The sequence below is a fragment of the Sylvia atricapilla genome, chromosome 1, assembly GCF_009819655.1.
Source record: "Sylvia atricapilla isolate bSylAtr1 chromosome 1, bSylAtr1.pri, whole genome shotgun sequence".
Lineage (NCBI taxonomy): Eukaryota > Metazoa > Chordata > Aves > Passeriformes > Sylviidae > Sylvia > Sylvia atricapilla.
This window is the reverse complement of record NC_089140.1, coordinates 87,027,399-87,044,895: the sequence shown is the minus strand read 5'-3', so window position 1 is coordinate 87,044,895 and position 17,497 is coordinate 87,027,399. Positions and strand designations below refer to the sequence as shown.

Genomic DNA, 17,497 nt, shown 5'->3' with positions numbered 1-17,497 from the left:
TTTATTCTTTTTTTTTGGTGAGCAGTTTTGGTTTCAGTCACCTTCATGGCTTCTAGTCTGAGAACAAAACAAATTCCTTGGCTTTTGGGGGGCATCTCTCTCTGGGTTGTGTTTGTGTTGCTGTGCAGGCTTGTGAAACAGGCTGATGCTAGTTCAGGAGAGCGTGCTGGCTGTGGCTCAGGAGTGTGCTGGGGCTCTCAGTGCACAGGCAGTTTCTGATGACCTGCCACTGCATGCTGACAGGTTGTTATTGTCATTCTCACCAGGAAGTGACAGATTTTTATGTAAGGTGCCAGGTCATTAAGTAACTCTGCCTTGGTTCAGTACCTTCATTTGTATGCAGTAGTGGTTGGCTACTGTTACAGAAAAAAGGTTTCTTATGAATTAATGACATTGAAAAAGAGCCTTTTAAAAGAACTGTAATACACTGTACATTTTCTTTTTCATTTTAATTCTGAGTCCCACTGATCCTTTAACACTTTCAGTTTTCCTCAAGCTATATACTTTGTACAGGACTACAGTAGTTTATATAGCTGTGTAATTTATATAGGACTACAAACTTGAAATGGTGATATCTGCATGTAATCACTCTATTTAAATAATTGAAATAATTACAGGGCTTCTCTTCAAAAATCATATCTTTCCATATAAGAATTCTGGCTGTAGAAATCAAAGGATAATAACAGAAGTTATTCTGCTACTTCTTCCGGAATAACAATGAGATTTTTTTAAAAGAGTTTCTGTGATATTAAAAGCCTGCCATTTTTAAACCACAGATCAAGCACTGGGTTGATCAAGCTGGGCACTTCTTGCATTTAGTTGCTGTTGAGAGAGTAGCAACAGTTTTGAGCAGGTTCAGACTGAGGAAGAGTGTTTGGAGATGAAACAGGGGCTGTCATGGAATTTTTAGTCTGGTGTGGAAAGAGGTAACCTAGCAAGATTTTAATGAGGACAAAAATCCAGCTCTGCAGTTGGTAGGACTAGTCTAAGATTTCATCTTGTGCTAATGGCCTCTTTGGGTAGAGGAATTACCACAGCTCCTTTTCATTGAGGGGTAACTTCAATTTACATCCTAGCTAACCTGCAGCTTCTCAAAATGTGCAATAAATGGTGCTTGTGTCTCCCCCAGAGGCCTGATAAATATCAGGGGAAAGGTAGTTGCTGCTGCCAGCCTCTACAAAAATTATGGCAAAATTTTATCATAATGGGAAAGAAGATTTTGCTTTTAAAATGGTATTGATTTTTCAACGTGAATGGAATATTTTACTAGTGTGATACAAAACGTAAGTAAACTTTATCTGAGCAATTACAATGACTGAAAAAGGAGTAGGTGTGTCTGATGTTTACTTGAATTTTTTTCCTACTTGAAAATTTGCACCATTCAAAGGAAAATAATCTTTTCATCTTTTTACTGGGTTAGAAAGTAGGTGCTGTTTGTGTCTCAAACATTTTATTTACTGTTGAATGAAATTTTGCATGTTAAACACTTTTTCAGCGTTATTTCAGACTTAGAATTTTAAATTTTATATATGTATAAGTGAGTTTTATAACTTGCTTTGAAATCATTGTAAACTGTTTTAGTTACAAAATTGCATTACATCTTTTCAAACAAAAATTTGATTGTGACAATTGAAATAACTGCTTCAAAAGCTCCGCCTCTTCCTCTTTTTTTCTTTAAATTACAAGCCATGGTATTCCAAAGGAGATACACAGGCTTTGTAAAATGAAACATGATAAAAGAGCTGAAATTATCCCTTCAAATCTTCCTTTGTCTGAAAGTATTTGACTTACATCACAGGTTATAATGCTGTCCTGAGAAATTTGAAGCACCCATGAACTGGAAGTAGATTTGCAACCAGCTTTCCTGTTCTACACTTTGCTGTTTCTTGAACCCCTTCTTAGCATTAGTGCATCACTTGCTATAATTTTGAGGAAATGTTATTCAACTCATGTACGTTATACCACTATATTTGTTTTCACTCTCACTGAGTTGATGAAAAGGTTTAAAAATTGTAAGCTACCCTCTTGCAAAACTACTGGAAAGCTGGGAGGACGACTCATACAGAACAAGAATGTCAGCTAATATATTTGAGCTGAAAATAATGGCATAATAATTACATTCATTTACATGCCTTCAGAATTTGACTATCCGTTGTTTAATGTGTCATAACATGTTCATCCTGCTTATGTCAGACTTCAATTGGAAATCATTTTGCGTAAATTGGACAAGTAATTTTTTTCAGTAGCCAAAAGCTGCCTTTACTTCAGCAAAAGAAGAGCTAGTGTTGTCTTCCAATCTCAAGTCTTGATAAAAACAATCTTGGGAGCTTCCATAATGATGTTGATTCACAGATTTTTCAGGTCAGATATATTGAATTCAAGACTAAAACAGATTATTTGGCCTTTTTTTTTTTCTTTTCCTTTACTTATCTTCTCTTTATTTGCCAGCCTAATAGCCTAACAAACTCAGTGAAAGGTCTTCAGATTTGGCTGGCTTGTTCTGCATCAATGTCATTGAGAAATCCGTGGTATAAATGACTGGCACTGAAATTTGAACAGGGAAAGGAAATACATCTGATATAGATATCTTGCTGCTATCTATACTAACTTCTTGAAATTAATGGGAACAAGTAAGAGGTAAATAATTGACAGAAGTTGTTTCATGGGAAGGGGAACTACTAGTCAGGTTTATGATTTATTTGTGTCCATTGTAGTTCATTACTTTCCATTGTTCCATCTTATGCTCTGTGACCTCTCCAAAAACTAAAAAAAATTTAGGAAAATTGAATATATAATCTGAAGGCTGTGCCATCTCAGTAGATTCTGTAGCTCTACATCAAGTTCAGAAGTTATCAAAGAGAGTTAACGAAGCTTAAAACACACAGGGGCATCAGAGGGATCTGCAACTGTGAAGATTAAACATGTGTGTCTTATTAAGGCTTTGGAAGGCTAATACAATGCAAGTAGACTGGAAAAATGTTTTCCATTTGTGAAATGTACCTCATTCCATGAGCAGTTCCATCAGCAATCCGTAGGGCTGCTCAAGTTACTAATTTAGAATCTGACTTCAGATTAGATGGCAGAATACCATTTCACAAATTGTTAATCAGGGCTTTCAAATTTTTTTAATGTTTGACCTATTTATTATCTTTATAGTACATATATATTGTATTTAATCATAACCTGTTGCTTAAATAAAAGCAATATTTAAGATGTTTCACATGTCTTCATGCCCCTCAAGCTCATGGTCGAAATGGTTTCCTTCCAAGATCATGAGGATCTTTTATTTAATATTTATGATTTTTTTATTAAAGCCTGAGTTAATTCTACTGATAAATGGTTAAAGAGAAGAGTCTTTCATGTGGACCTGCACATTGCCATATCTGTCCTTTGCTGGAGTTCTGCAGATGTATTTCACATCAATGAGCATCTGAAATATGTCTGAGTTTTGCTTTTTTCTAGAAAGTTAAAAAAATTTTGATAATTTTTCTTGGATCAAATCCATTAGCTCCTTGACCTGCTTTTTCAACTTTAAAGGATAATGTTTAATTTCAAATAAAAAAGTATTTAAAGCAGAACAGGTTTCACAATTCATAAAATAGTTTTTGTTAAACATATGTTTTGTAAAAATAGTTCTGATGTGACTGAACTGCTGGTCCGTTATTAAAATATGGTATTTTGGAGACAGTGACATTTCCACATGATCTTTCACATAGGCTCTGTGTTTGTAACCAGTGGCTGCTTCTATAAATGGTATGTCCAGCAGAGGAGGGTGAGTTCACACATCTTTTTCTGTACACGCACACACACTGGCCTGTGAAGTATAAATAGAACAAAAGGATGAGCTTCAATGGGCACTTGCCACTTTGCAAGATAAATAAGTGTTTATGAGTTAGAACTTTGTTGATATGTCTGAAGTAGTTTAAATAGAGCCTGTATGACATATGTTTTTCTTGCTATTTTTAGAAGTCCAGCTCCAGTGAGACCTGAAACTACACCAACAACTGTCCCTACAGAAAAGCAGGAGGTTAAAGCTCCTCGTGTGAGGAAGTTAACGAGGCAATACAGTTTGTGAGTAACATACAGCACTATCTTTGTGGTTTTGCCTACTACAGCTGAAAATGAAAAGGGATGCTAATTATTGCTCGAGCTATGCCTTCTGAAAGGCATGAGTGCAATTACATGATAATGATCTTATACCCATACCACTCCTTTCATCCCTGAGAATCTTCATGCTTTTAATACAAAATTAACTTGTCTTTCCTATGCAGTGGCTCACCCTTTGAATTGCAGGCCATCCACCTTTTCTCAAGCTTATGGGTTAGGAATTAAAAACCACTTTACCACATGAAATGTCAAAGACCTGGTGTGAGCTGGAGCAAGCTGCTCTGTTGGCTTCATTACAACCCCATTTGCAAAATGAGGAAAACAGTCTTTAGTTGTTTGGGCATCAAGCTGTGCTGTGAGCCATTCCCTCTCAGAGAGCACACCCTCCCTCTCTGTGATTTGTCACATGAAGAAATTGCTGAGCCTGCTACAGCTACAGCCAGCAGAACTAATTCTCTTAGTCCTGGAAAGAGGGATCTGTGCCTACAGGCCTTTGGCATCCCATTTACACGTAATTCATTCCACTTGAAAGTCTCTAGAGATGGGAGGTACTGAGGAGAAGTGAAAGTCGGTGTTGATTTGTCCTCCCATGAAAAGACAGACAAGGCCACCAGAAATTAAGGGGAAAAAGGGATAAAGTCAGCATATTGGTACAAGAATACCAATGCCCTAATAAAGAAAAAATATGTATGCTTTCTGTGTGGAATGGCAACTGTTAGTCCATCCAGGATTTCAACATTCTAATGTCAGTAAATATATATCAACATTAGAAAACTCTTCTGTCTCTTCTAGGTTTCTAATAAATATCAATACATCATTGTTTTTTGTTTCACTGTTAAGAACATTGTCGTTTTGCAATCTGCATTGCCAAAACTGAAAAATTATGTAGGACAAAAAAGAGAAGAACTAGTCAAATTGAAGCTAGGAGGAAAATGAGCTATTAGCCAAATTTGTATTTGTCCAAGAGACCAAGAGTTGCATGTGGAAACACACAATCAATTTTGATTGATGAGGTTTTGAGGAACAGTTTTGAAATGTCTTGCTCCCATGTGAATTTTCAGTTGTCCACTATTGGGTGTGAGGAACAGCAGATGAGCACATCTAACCACAGGTGTCACTTGTGCTGTGGCCATGTGTAGGGCCAAAGACTTCCTAGTTAAAAATATGGGCTGCAATTTTTTTTCTTTTTGTAAACTCAAATTCTGTTCAATTTAAATTTTTTAGTATCTAGAACGCAAATATGGGAAATGTGAAGAAACAGTGAAGGATTGTCGTGAAAGTAATACAGTGAAGGCCAATTCTCAATGTTACAGCTAGTGTGCTGATGGCTTGATGGCTGATAAATCTTATTTTATCTAAGTCTTATTTTTCCACTTCCTTGTGTACATCAGAGTAGCTTTACCCAGCGAGGATGGGGAGGGTGCCAGTGATTTCCTGCTGAGAGGGGGGAGCAAGGACTGGGAAAATGTCAGCTGCATGTTTCTGAAAGAGAGATTAACTAGGTCAACAGCCCAGCTCTGGACTTTATTATTACATTAATAAAACGTCTATTCAACAGGTCCAAAAGATTTCACATTTTCTTTCCAGCATAAAACCTGTGTACTGTGCATGCTGTGGTGTTGAATTCTATCCTTACCCAGAAGAAATAAAAAAAATGAAGTTTGAAAAAGATAATATTATTCACCAAAATTTTATATCATAATTAAAAAAAACATTGCTAGGCAACCCAGGATAAGGCTGTGTAACCTTAGTTTGAAGTTTTGAAGTTTGCTGTGTTTCCCAGGCATGCTGCTTTCAAGTGGCACTAAATTAAGTGTAGTTTTGTTCTGGAAGTATCTGTCAAGCTGGCATGGCAGGCTTCTGTGCACTGTGAGTATGTAATTGGTAGTCAAAATTAGTGCTGTTTTATGAGCAGAAGTAATTTTTCTCATTATTTTTCGCTGTGCATTAAACTGTCAATCTGTAGTCTTTCCTTTTCACACATTATTCCCAGTAATAAGGCTTCCGAAGGCCAAATTATGACTCTGTTTACCTCCATCCAATTCCAATTAACAACTGGAAACATCCTGACTCAGGGCTGACTGATTCCAGTGATCTGTAGTCAATGGGGTTCAGCAAAAGTAAATGAAGGTATAACCAAATTCTTTACTGGTTTTATTCAGTAGTGACAGAAGGTGAGATGGAAAGAGTTCAGCTAGATGCCCTAAAGCCCAGGGGAAGTATGCAACCTGATCTTAAATAAAATATTTTCTCTCTAAAGGGAATAAGCGGGACAAGAAAAAGATACCCTCACAAGAATGTCTTTAAAGAGATCCTTTTTGGAGTCAGTCAAATTCCTTTAAAAACAGTTTGAAAATAGCAGCACAGACTAGCTCCGTAATGGATGTCAAATCTACCGTTGTTTGAAGCCAATGAAGCAGTCAGATCCATGGATGGATATCACCATACCTGTTCTTATCAATGCTGCCAGCCTCCACAGAAGAGAATAAACATTAAAGTGGAGTAATATTTAGTCAGTTTATTTATGCATATATACATAATCCGTAGAAACACTACTTGCACCTAATAACCATAAGATTCCCATTTGCATATGAGAAGTACCTAGCCAACTGATTTTTAAGGAATCTTTAAAGGTTAAAAAAAAAATCTAATTTACTTGAAAAGGTAGCTGCATTTCAGAGGGAAGAGTAAATGGATCTTCACTTCAAAGCACTACAGCAGACATACAGGTTACCAGTGCCTCCTCTGAAACAAGTGCAGTCAAAAGTCCGGTGGCATTTTCTAATGAGAACATCTGTCTGTTTTTATCAATGGCAGTGATGAAGACGACCTTCCTCCAGCACTGGCAGCAGCAGCAGCAGCATCAACACCCGTGTCTTCACCATCTCCTGGGTCTCAGAAAACGTGTACGCCACAAACATCAGAAGGACAAACACAGGTTTCACCTGGTGGCAAGGTAACACACAAAAAGATGAGCTTATGTCACTTGGGAGAGGGCTCAGGAAGGGTAGGAGGGAACTGTGAGTAAAAAGCTTTCCCTAGATGGAGTAATTCTACATTTAAGAGTAGCTTTTAATGCAGAGTTATAGTAATATGTTTAACTTGTTGTGCAAGGAAGTATTTAGAGCCTGCTCCAAGACTCAGATAAAATCCATAACAGTTTTTCATCAGCATTAGTGAGCAGTGGATCAGGATTACTCACTTGGATTTCAAAGGTGTATAATTATGTTCTCCAACTTTCCTGAGTAGCCATACCTGAAAAACATAGTGTGAAATTTTGAATCCATCTGGCAATCTGTGCTTTAAGGAATTAAAAAATTGGCAACAAAATTACAGAAATTAAATGGCTCTTTTATTCCAATGCTGGATTTCTTTCTTTCTTTTTTTTTTTTTTTTTTTTTTTTTTTTTTTTTTTTTTTTTTTTTTTTTTTTTCCTTTAGAGTTCCACAGATGCTGGGAGTACATTTGCTTTGGAGCCAGGTGACCTCCTAATGGATTTCACAGAGGCCACACCAATGGTAAACAATTTTAGTTTGTAACCAGGAAAATGTAGAAGTTTTCAATTATTTGTCTGCAGCTAAAATGAATGGGATACTATGCAGTGTGTTAGAGAGTGCACAGGAATAAAGTAAGTTTCCTTGATATTCAGTGATCCTGAGCCTTCATCAAATTCAGCTCAGAATTTCTGAAAATTAGTCCACATCAACAAGTGTTATGGCTGATCTTCTGAAAGCATTTATTGTTGTATAACTACTTATTTCTCTCACCTATCTTTACAAATTGCTGCACTGGTTTCACAAGCTTCTTTGTCCCTTTAACACAGATTCCTAATGTGATCATAGCTTTGCTTTTGGGAGTTGTCTGAAAAGTAATTTCTTTTTGCCACAGTTTTTACCTAATAGCTTACAGAGCTTACCTAATAGCCAATCCCAAGATGTGTACCTGCACTTTCATGTTTCATTAGCAGAGTTCTCTTCCTCACTTTAGATAAAATTGCCTAAAATATGTTGATTATGAATTTATTTTTATGGAGCTACTTGATTTTATTTTTGCTTGAAAGCCAGGGAGAGATGCTGGTCCCACTGAAATCAAAATGCCTCTTGACTTCAGTGATCTCAACATTTTCATCTCAGATTCTCAGTAGATTTCTTGCATAATCATAATGCGATCCTTAACTTCCTCTAGGTCATCTTGCATTGCAAATAACTCTAATGCCAGATAGAGTCCTCTGCTGTCCAAAGGCATTTTTGCTGTCTACTAGAAATCACAGTTAAAGCATTTAAAAGGCATGACAAGGACAGCACTACATTTTGGGCATAAATGTTTTTGTATGAAGGTAATTCTGTCCTGGGCATTGCTTTCACTACATGATTAGGTCCTAGTTTACGGTATTGGAAAGGTGCTGTGCTTCTGCCTTTTGCTTCTGAGACAGTATTGTAGTTGTCTGTAAATAACTGCTTGTGTCCTGTTACCACTGGATGAGAGCTGTGGGGCTTGGCAAGACACAGGCAGACTGAAACCGAAACTACCAGAAAGGAGGTTGTAGTGAGGTAGGTATTGGTCTTTTCCCAAGTCAGAAGTGACAGGACATGAAGAAATGGCCTCAAATTACTTGTTGAATTGCATATTAGTAACAGTTTGTTCACTGAAAGGTTTGTAAAGCATTGGCACAGGCTGCCCAGGGAAGTGGTTGAGTTGACAGCCCTGGAGGTATTTAAAAGACTTGTAGAGGTTGCACTGAGGGACATGGTTCAAGGGGGGACATGGCAGTGCTGAGTTGTGGTTGGACTTGATGATCTGAAGGGCCTTTTTCAACACAAGTGATTCCATGATTCTATCTAGGTTAGATTGTCTTTTTCTATGTTTGTAGCGCATTTGTGGCTAAATTGTAGTTATCTGTTGGACTTTACAAATAGATTTCTTATTCTAAAAACATACCATGTCTTAGTGTGTTAATTAGAATTTAATAAAATGAGTCTTGGAGACTCCAGCAACTGACCTGCTCTAGATAACATAGTTTTGGGGGGTTTTTTTCCCATTTAGCAGAAGTCAGCATTGCACACTTTTTTCCTTCTTTAGCTGAGGATACAGGCATTTTGCCCTAAAAATTTTACCAAATTGGGCTTTCCCCATCCCTACCCCACCACACACTGACACAATTTAGCACACTGTATGTTCATGAACTAACCTTCCATTGACTTTCTTGGTTTTAATATTTTGGAGAGCAGGTACTGCCCAGCATCAATCAACCCTTTTTGTTTTGTTTAACATCTATAAAGGTCAGCTTGTTCTCTACAGAGCAGGTATTGTTTACAGACCTTTTTCTGCAGTTTCACTGACTACAGGCTGCTCTCAGCTGAGGTTTGAATGAAAAGTTTACTCTTCAGGGAGAGAGGCTCCAAGCAAAGACAAGCTAAGGGCAAATGTGTAGCTTTGAGACAGTCTGATTATTTAATAGTTCTGTTGTGATAGAATGTGCTGTCTGTTATTTAAGGGTCAAGGGAATGTACAGCTTAGCATTGTGTTACTGTCAAGTCTGTGGCCATGTGCTGGTTTTGCATGCTGTGACCTGGCCCTTGGGAACTTGTTTGTTAATTGCACCCATTTTTCTCACATTCAGTGGCAGGTACAGTATCTGAAGGGGTCATTCATGTTGTCTTATTTGGGGTATTTGCCTGAGGCAGTAGAGATGGAAGTTGAGGTTCCTGTGTAGTCAAGGTTTTCCTGCAGAGGGTCATTCAAACAGTTGTCTTGTCTTTGTTGTCTGGACTAGAAAGACAAAGGCACCTGATACACTGGTCATCCAAAATTAGGTTTTGTAATTTGTTTTGGTCATGATATATGCTGCCAAACTTCTCCAGTTTACTGGAGAGCTGTTAACTTGAAGCAGCTTCAGATATCCTCCCTTCTTTTCTGTGACAGTACTGGTAGAGAATGATTAATAGTCACTGACTGAGCTGCATGATCTTCATTGTTCAGTTCCTAACCATTGATGCTTCCTGATGACCTTGGGTTTTGTTCATGTTTTGCTGCTGTTGCCAGCAAAACAGTGGAAGATACCAAATACAGTGAAATACATGCTGAGAATTACACTTTGAAATGGAGCTTGGAAGCAAATTAACTTATAAAAATGTAAAGATTACTGAATGGATTGAATTAATAGAAATCATCAAGGCTGTCATGCAGGGATGAGAGCAATCAAATTTGTCTACTCGGTCAGCCTGGAGGAGGCATTGTGATATATACAAGAATCAGCTGAGCTCTAGTGGTCACTTAGTCATCAATACTTAGACTGCCAGTAACAGCAGGGCAATTATGAGGCAGACTGATTTCAGGAAATCATTTTGCAGGAAAAAATAATGCACATTTATTGATGGAGATTGCCTAGAGGGAAAGGTATCCTTTTGTGCTCTGCAGTCCTAAAACCCTGTGGGTTTTGCACACTTCTATTAATTTTTCAATTAGATCTTACTCAGTTCACTGCAACATATTACTTGGTGTTCTGAAAATAATTATAACATGGGTAGAAGAAAATCTTTATCTTTTTTTTTTACCACTCCATTGTGACTTTTAGCACTGTATCCATTTAGCTTGTATGTAAAGAAGATTCAATCCCTCCTGCTTTTGTGTTTTGGAAAAAGCAAATGGATTAAAAAATGCAGCATCATAAATGAAGAATTATATTATCACATTTAGAGCACCCTTAATAAGGTGTATTAGCATAACTTTTGTCAATTGTAGTAGGCTCTTTCTCCTCCTGCACTTCCTCCTTGTGTTTCTAGCTTTTCTGGAACTGGAAATCAAAGTGTGAGCTTTAAGCTATTCTGTTGTGGTTTATAATCTGTGTGATTCCTGACATGTGTATGAATGCAGAGCTTTTCTTGTTTAGATAGAGAAAGCTCAGTCTTAAGACCTTGAATGAATGTAACAGCTTCTACATCACACGAACAATGCCTTCTCAACCAAGAGAGAAAGCCAGTGTGCACAAACTTCAGTTTGACCTAATGGAGTAGGACAGAAGAAATAAGAGTTTTACATACAACATGGAGCTATTCCTAAACTTAGAACAAGGTTTATAATCCAAGGTGGATAGGCTAGGACTAAGTCATGATTACATTTAAAGAGGTATCAGAGAGCAGTAATTTACAGCTGGCTATGTACTTTCAAATTATAGGTTATCTCATGCTGTATCAAGTGAATAACTTTCTAGAGCTTCACCTGCCATCTATTGGTGGAAAACAGGAAGTAGAAAATTATTTGCCTATTTAAGCTTGAGATATAACATTTAAAATGTATAAATTACCAGTATGATAGTTTAAAAATTAAAAACTAATTCTTTCAGTGTAGTACAAGGTATTTTTATTTAGGATTAGTTGGAAATAAGTATGTTTATTTTAGTGATAGCATTACTAGGGTATGCAATCCAAAGGGATCTCACTTAGTCTGAAAGTGAACAGAATTTGATGCATTAACATCCACTGTTTTGGAAATAAAATGAAGCTAACCAGGTCAACAGCTCAGGTGGAAACTGGGAGAAGTTTTTGTATCCTGATAGAGGTAATAAAACATCCCTGCAAACTCTCAGTAGGTAGTAAATAGTGAGCAAGTGGTAGTGAATAGAGCAAAATAAGGAATGTACCTTTTCATTCCACTCCCCTTTAATGTTTGTTATATTAATAAAGAAGAGGTAATTTAATTTTTAGTTGCTAAATTTTTATGGCAATTTTGCAAGGTTACAATAAGCCAGATAAGAGATTGGAAGTGAGTTTGGTACTTCTTGCCTTCATTTTGAAAACCTTTTCACTTTCTGTGCAAAGCAATTTTTCAGTGGAAAACAGGCAAACATATCAAACTCTAATACCTCTATAACCAGTCCTTTTGGCATTGAATTCTAAACAAGAGTGACTATAATGTAATTCAAGACTGATATTCGATAAGAACATTAGCATGTATCTACTATCTAACTGGCTGAAAGTATAGATCAAGTATCTCTGCATGCCCCCAAGATCTTTAAAACAGCTCAGTCAGAGACAAATTTATAAATACTTTACTTTACTTATGATGAACTGCATACTGAAGGAAAAACAAGACTCTTGAAGACTGGGTGATATATTTAAAAATTAGAAGCTTTCTACTTTTACATCTTCATCACAAAGACAACAACAATAAAAAGTTTCTTAGTATAAGATGAATTGGATGTAATAAACTATGCAATGGATTCAAAGGAGGATATTAAAAATGCTATTTCCCAAGCCAGCTTCTCAATTAACAGTATTTGCACACTCAAACTTACATGCAATGACCAATTATGAGCAAAAGAATTTTGAAAAGAAACAGTTTGTCTGTTACACATAGAAGTAAGAAAGAAAAGCAGCAAGCAGTATGTCAAATGCACATTTATTCCCAGTTTCAAGTTCATGCCCTTTAACTCCATATTAAACTAAGAAAAAGCAAAAACCAGCAATTGCTAAAGCAAACAACTTCAATACAACAAACTTGCAGCAACAGGCAATAAATCTAGTTCCATGTGAACTCAAGGAATATTCGGAATTTACTCATATTGCAAAAGACCGTTCTTCTCTGCTGCAAGAAAAGGGCATCAGCTGGATGAGAACACATTGCAAAGGGGTGCACCGTAAGGCTCAGTCAAACTGAGCACAACACATTTCATTGGGGATTTGCAGGAAGTGCTCTAGGGCCCATGCAGTGTAAGGCTCCTGGGAGCCCACAGCCGGAATCGAGCAAATGCAGGTTATCTGAGCATCATTTAGGCAGGTTATATAAGGCAAGTCAGTAACTAGGGAGGGAATTAGAACATTTTAGAATCATAGTCTTTGGGCAGCCAGATAAATGGATGAATACAAAAAGCATTATAAATAGGACTTGTGACTAATATGTAGCTCTGCAAAGTACAGGGCTTTATTGGTGGATGCCACTTTCATAAGCAGTCTGTTGAATCACTAACAGGCAAGATAACTGAGTGCCAGGCTCAGAGACAGCCCCTTGAATCTTAGTTTAAAATTCACTAAAATGCCTAAAACTGTTTGACTGCTACTTAGCTATTTAGGAATTTGCTCCTATTCATCCATTAAAGAATTAGTCAGTGAAGTAAAACAGAGACAGTTCTAAAAGACGGACTGTAAGCTTCTACATTTACTTTTGATTTTTCTTCTGCTTTAAGTGATTTAAATTCATTGGCTCAATATATTTCCCCCATTATCTGTATGCTGAGCAGAACGATTTGGTGCACTCTGTAGATATATGACAGATGATTCAACACTTCTCTATTTCTTTAACTAATTGAAAGTGAATTCTCCGAAAAATAAAAAGATCCACAAAGGGAAACCCATTGCTGACTTTGCATCTGCAGACCCTATGACAAATTGGATATGGTGTGTATATGAGTAAGAAAAGCTTCCAAAAATAGGGAAAGGTTAAACAGAAAAAAGTTCAGGCATGTATCACCTAATTCAGGGATTTTAAATAATCAATGGCCGACTGGCTAACATTTTATAAAACTGAGAGAAGGTAAGATACAATGTCAGAAGACAGTTTGGATCAAGAGGGCGGAAGCTTTTTCCTGAAGAGATGATAAATTCTGCCAAGTACAATTATTTTTTGTCATCTTTTGTGCTTTTTAAGATGCTGTCCTGACCATTCTCTGGCATTTCATGTGCCTGCTTCATGGTTGTAGAAGTTATAAAATGTTCAAATGCCTATCAGTAAATCTAGTTTCTGCCAGATCATGCAAACAGAGCTGGTCCTGGAACTTAAGACTTTGGCTGAACTCCATGGGAGGCCTGAGCAGATGGGATCCCATTTGAGAAGATATTTACTCCAGACAACTGGGGCATCCTGTACAACCTGTGTGACTGCAGAGAGATAGAATCAGAAAAATGCTCTGTAGCTAATGACTGTGAGATTGTTGCACAGTGGTGAGATGTTTGCTGTGCCTGTGTGATGAGTAGTTCAGTGGCCATTTCCAGACTTGACTATGAAGCTGGAGGACTGAGATTGTGGTGTCACAGCTGCACACGTAACTACTTCTGTAGATGGGTGCTGGGTGGTTTCATTTGTCCCAGCTTCCTTAGTGGGGCTGAATACTAACCCCACAAACAAAATTACTTAGTTTTAGGTCAAATCATCCACTAAATCCTGTGGTTTCACAGATGGCTCTCTTGAAGACAGTGGGAGTGATGAAGAACATTTGCAAGCAGTGTAGTTTCTGGATTAATACTCCAAAAGGAAGTACTGTGGTTGTTGAAATTACTTTAGGATGGGCTTGACTGCAGTAAGGCAAATTTGAGGCCAACTGACAGGCAAGGTCCCAGGGAGTCTGCTACCTGATGATGGAGAACATCTGCTAAACAGCACAGACAAGGCAGTGCAAGGCTGTGTGCTTCTCCTTTTGTGCAATTAGTGCATTTTTAGTCTGGAGCTTTTCTCAGTACCTCTGAAGTGATACAGATTGCCACCACTTCAGCAGTGTTTAGGAAGATCAGAAAACTTGAGGGTCATAAGCATTATTGAAGCTTTAAAAAGAAAAAAAGAAAAAAAAAAAAAAAAAAAAAAGAAAAGTACCTAAAATCCCTTTCTCCTGCCTCCTCAGAAAAAAAGACAAAGGGATCATTCCATGGGAGTAGCAGCTTTTTGCTTTTTCTTTTTCTTGAAATCAACATGAGAGTAAGTGAAAGGAATCAAGTAAATGCAAGCAAACAGATTTTAAACCAGCTGGCATCTACCTCCTACAGCAAGCGGAAAAGATAAATCTTTAGCAAAGCTTTTATAACCTGTGTATTGTTATAAATCAGGTCTGATATGTTCAATCATACTTTTTCTCAGCATGTTTTTTATTTAAGATTATTGCTTTACTTTTCAAGCGATTATGTTCCATGTTCTGAGTAGCAATAAGCAGGTGTAACATCTGCCTAAGAAGAATAAAAGTGAACAATACATAGACAGGACTTTTCAGACATAGAGCATAAAACATCATCTTTTTGTACTGGCTGAGTCTCCTCTTTCACTCTACAATCATTAATATGATACAAAAATGCTCAGCTTCTGTGCAAAGAATGAAACCAGGTATGGCTTTTTACATTTGCCCTCAATGAGACAAGTACAGTGATAAAGCTATTATGTCACAAAGACTTTTGAAAGAGGCATATTGATCACTTTTCTTTTGGCCTGAGAAGTACATGATTCCTTTTGTCTCAGCAGCTGCTAAGTTCCTAATTTCTCTTCTTCACTGTGATTAGTGACAATTGCATTTAGATTTCAGTGAGTATCTATTGTGTGTTTGTTTTCTTTCCAGCCATCTAATGAATTGATATATGTGTAATTCTAATTCACATTTTTCCAGTGTGATAACAAGTGTGATACTAACAGCTTGGCTGCTCTGTGGAATTTCAATTGAATGTCTCCAAGCTTCAGCAGAAAATGGAAACATCTGCTTTCTGAACTGTTTTTTGACTGGCTGGGTGACTCAACTTGTAAACCAGCAAAAAGATCAAGTAAACTTTCTTTTTATTTGCCGCACAATTGAATAATCAGAACTGATAGGAAATATTTTTTCTTCTTTGATTAAAGTAAAATTTGGTTGTCTACATTTTCCTTTCAAAAGCCTGTATTTTGGAAAATATCCTGAACTGAATGCCAGAGAGTAGTAAGAGAGGTAGATAGAAAGATCAGGCCAATTTGAAATTAAATAGTGCTTTATTTTCAAATAACGTTGGGTTAATAATTTCAATGAACTCATGTTTCCAACCAAAATGTCATTTCTGAATTAGGCACTAAAAACTGCACTGACAAAGGACTGACTGAAACCTTTTAAAATTTACTTTTTAAGTATAGAGAAAATCGGATCAGCACCATTTCTTTTGTAACCATTCAGTTTGAATAATTAGGCATTTTCTGATGAGAATTCTGAAGCAGTAGCAGTCCTTTTTTGGGATGAACCATGAGTGGTACATAAGAGACCAAAGATTTTATCTTCTGGCCTATTCTGATTTTTGCTGTTATTCACAGTACGTAGGTAAGTACTTCTACTGAAGCATAATTTATATTTAAATTTCTGTAGTCTGTCTACTAGCAAGCAAAACCGAAACAGAAATACAATCATTACCTTGTGAGATTTACATCCAGACAGATCTTTTGCTATGACTTTATACAGAGCTTAGAACAAATCTTATAACTCAGAGGAATGGCAATAGTAGAATAACCAGTAAGTCAAACTGATAAAATTGAAATTTGCAAAACCTCAGCACACCTATGGTAATTCCATGGTTCTGTGCCTTGTCTCAGACATTGTATAATATAGGAGAAAATTGTAGTTTAGTTGTGGGAGGAAGAAAACAGGAGTTCTCTATTTCTAGCTTATTAACTATCATGGGTAACTGAATTGCAAACCAATGAACCTATTAGGAAGGAGTCCCTTCTGTTCATTATCCCTTATACGACCCTTTGACAAAAAGCTAACTTGTTTTGAGCTGAGGAAGAAAAATTCTGCAGAGGTAGATATTCTATACAACCATTTTAAGCCTGATTAATAGAAAGCAGTTCTTGCATACTTCTCAGAATTATTCCCTGGAACTTGTCCACAAAACCTTCACTGTGGAAGAACTATGGATTCATAGCTTGCTTTATGGTGTGGCATTCTTCGCATTTTCAGCAAACCAAGACCAAATGCCCCTAGTCTCTAGGAGATACAGCTGGTGAGTTCAGGAAAGTGAACCTCTATAAAACTTATTTAGGAAGTTAATGTCATTTATTGGTCCTTTGTCAAAAGTTTGACTAGAATCTTGCAAATGCTCCAGTGCAGTGGAATGTCATGTAGCCTCTTCTGGCGAGATATTGCCAGGATGGATTGTGATGAAGGAGCTGGCCCTGCCATCTGGCATACACACCCAGCCATGTGCCCATGCTCTGCAGAGAGCCCTGTTGGCAGTGCTGGAGATGGGAAGTCATGTGCCAACACAGTGGGCTTCCCACCACCTGAATTTGTGCATGATTTATTTCATGCTGCATCAAGTTGAGCAAACTGTCAAAATTTATAACCATGAAGCTCAAGTGCTCACATACAGATAGAATCCATGTGCTTGCATCAGTGGCTGAGCTGCCCAGACTTCAGACAAATCTTGTTCTCTTCAAAATACCTGTGGTGAGGAGAGCCCATGTTTGCATGTGCCTCTAAAGCAATTTTGGCTTTCAGATCTCTCCTGTCTTGCTGCCACTGGTTTGGAGTAAGGGTTGAAGAAACTGTGCCTTCTCTTTTCTCCCTCACCGAGAGCAGGGGTGGTGAGGCAGTGTGGATAAAGGCTTTTTTTTACGTCTGTAGTGTGGCTCAAGTTGGGCATATTCCTGCACCAGGAACAGTTAGTTCCCAAGCTCATAG

At 37.4% G+C, this 17,497-nt stretch overlaps 1 protein-coding gene across 1 annotated transcript in view; it reads left to right on the top strand.

Annotated features, from left to right (window-relative positions):
- Positions 1–17,497, top strand: part of EPB41L4B (erythrocyte membrane protein band 4.1 like 4B) — a 169,214-nt gene that overhangs the window by 131,686 nt on the left and 20,031 nt on the right. Inside the window, exons 20-22 of the mRNA XM_066327134.1 lie at positions 3,967–4,071; positions 6,925–7,063; positions 7,548–7,625. Of these exons, the coding sequence (XP_066183231.1) occupies positions 3,967–4,071; positions 6,925–7,063; positions 7,548–7,625 (322 nt within the window). The remainder of the gene's footprint in view (positions 1–3,966; positions 4,072–6,924; positions 7,064–7,547; positions 7,626–17,497) is intronic.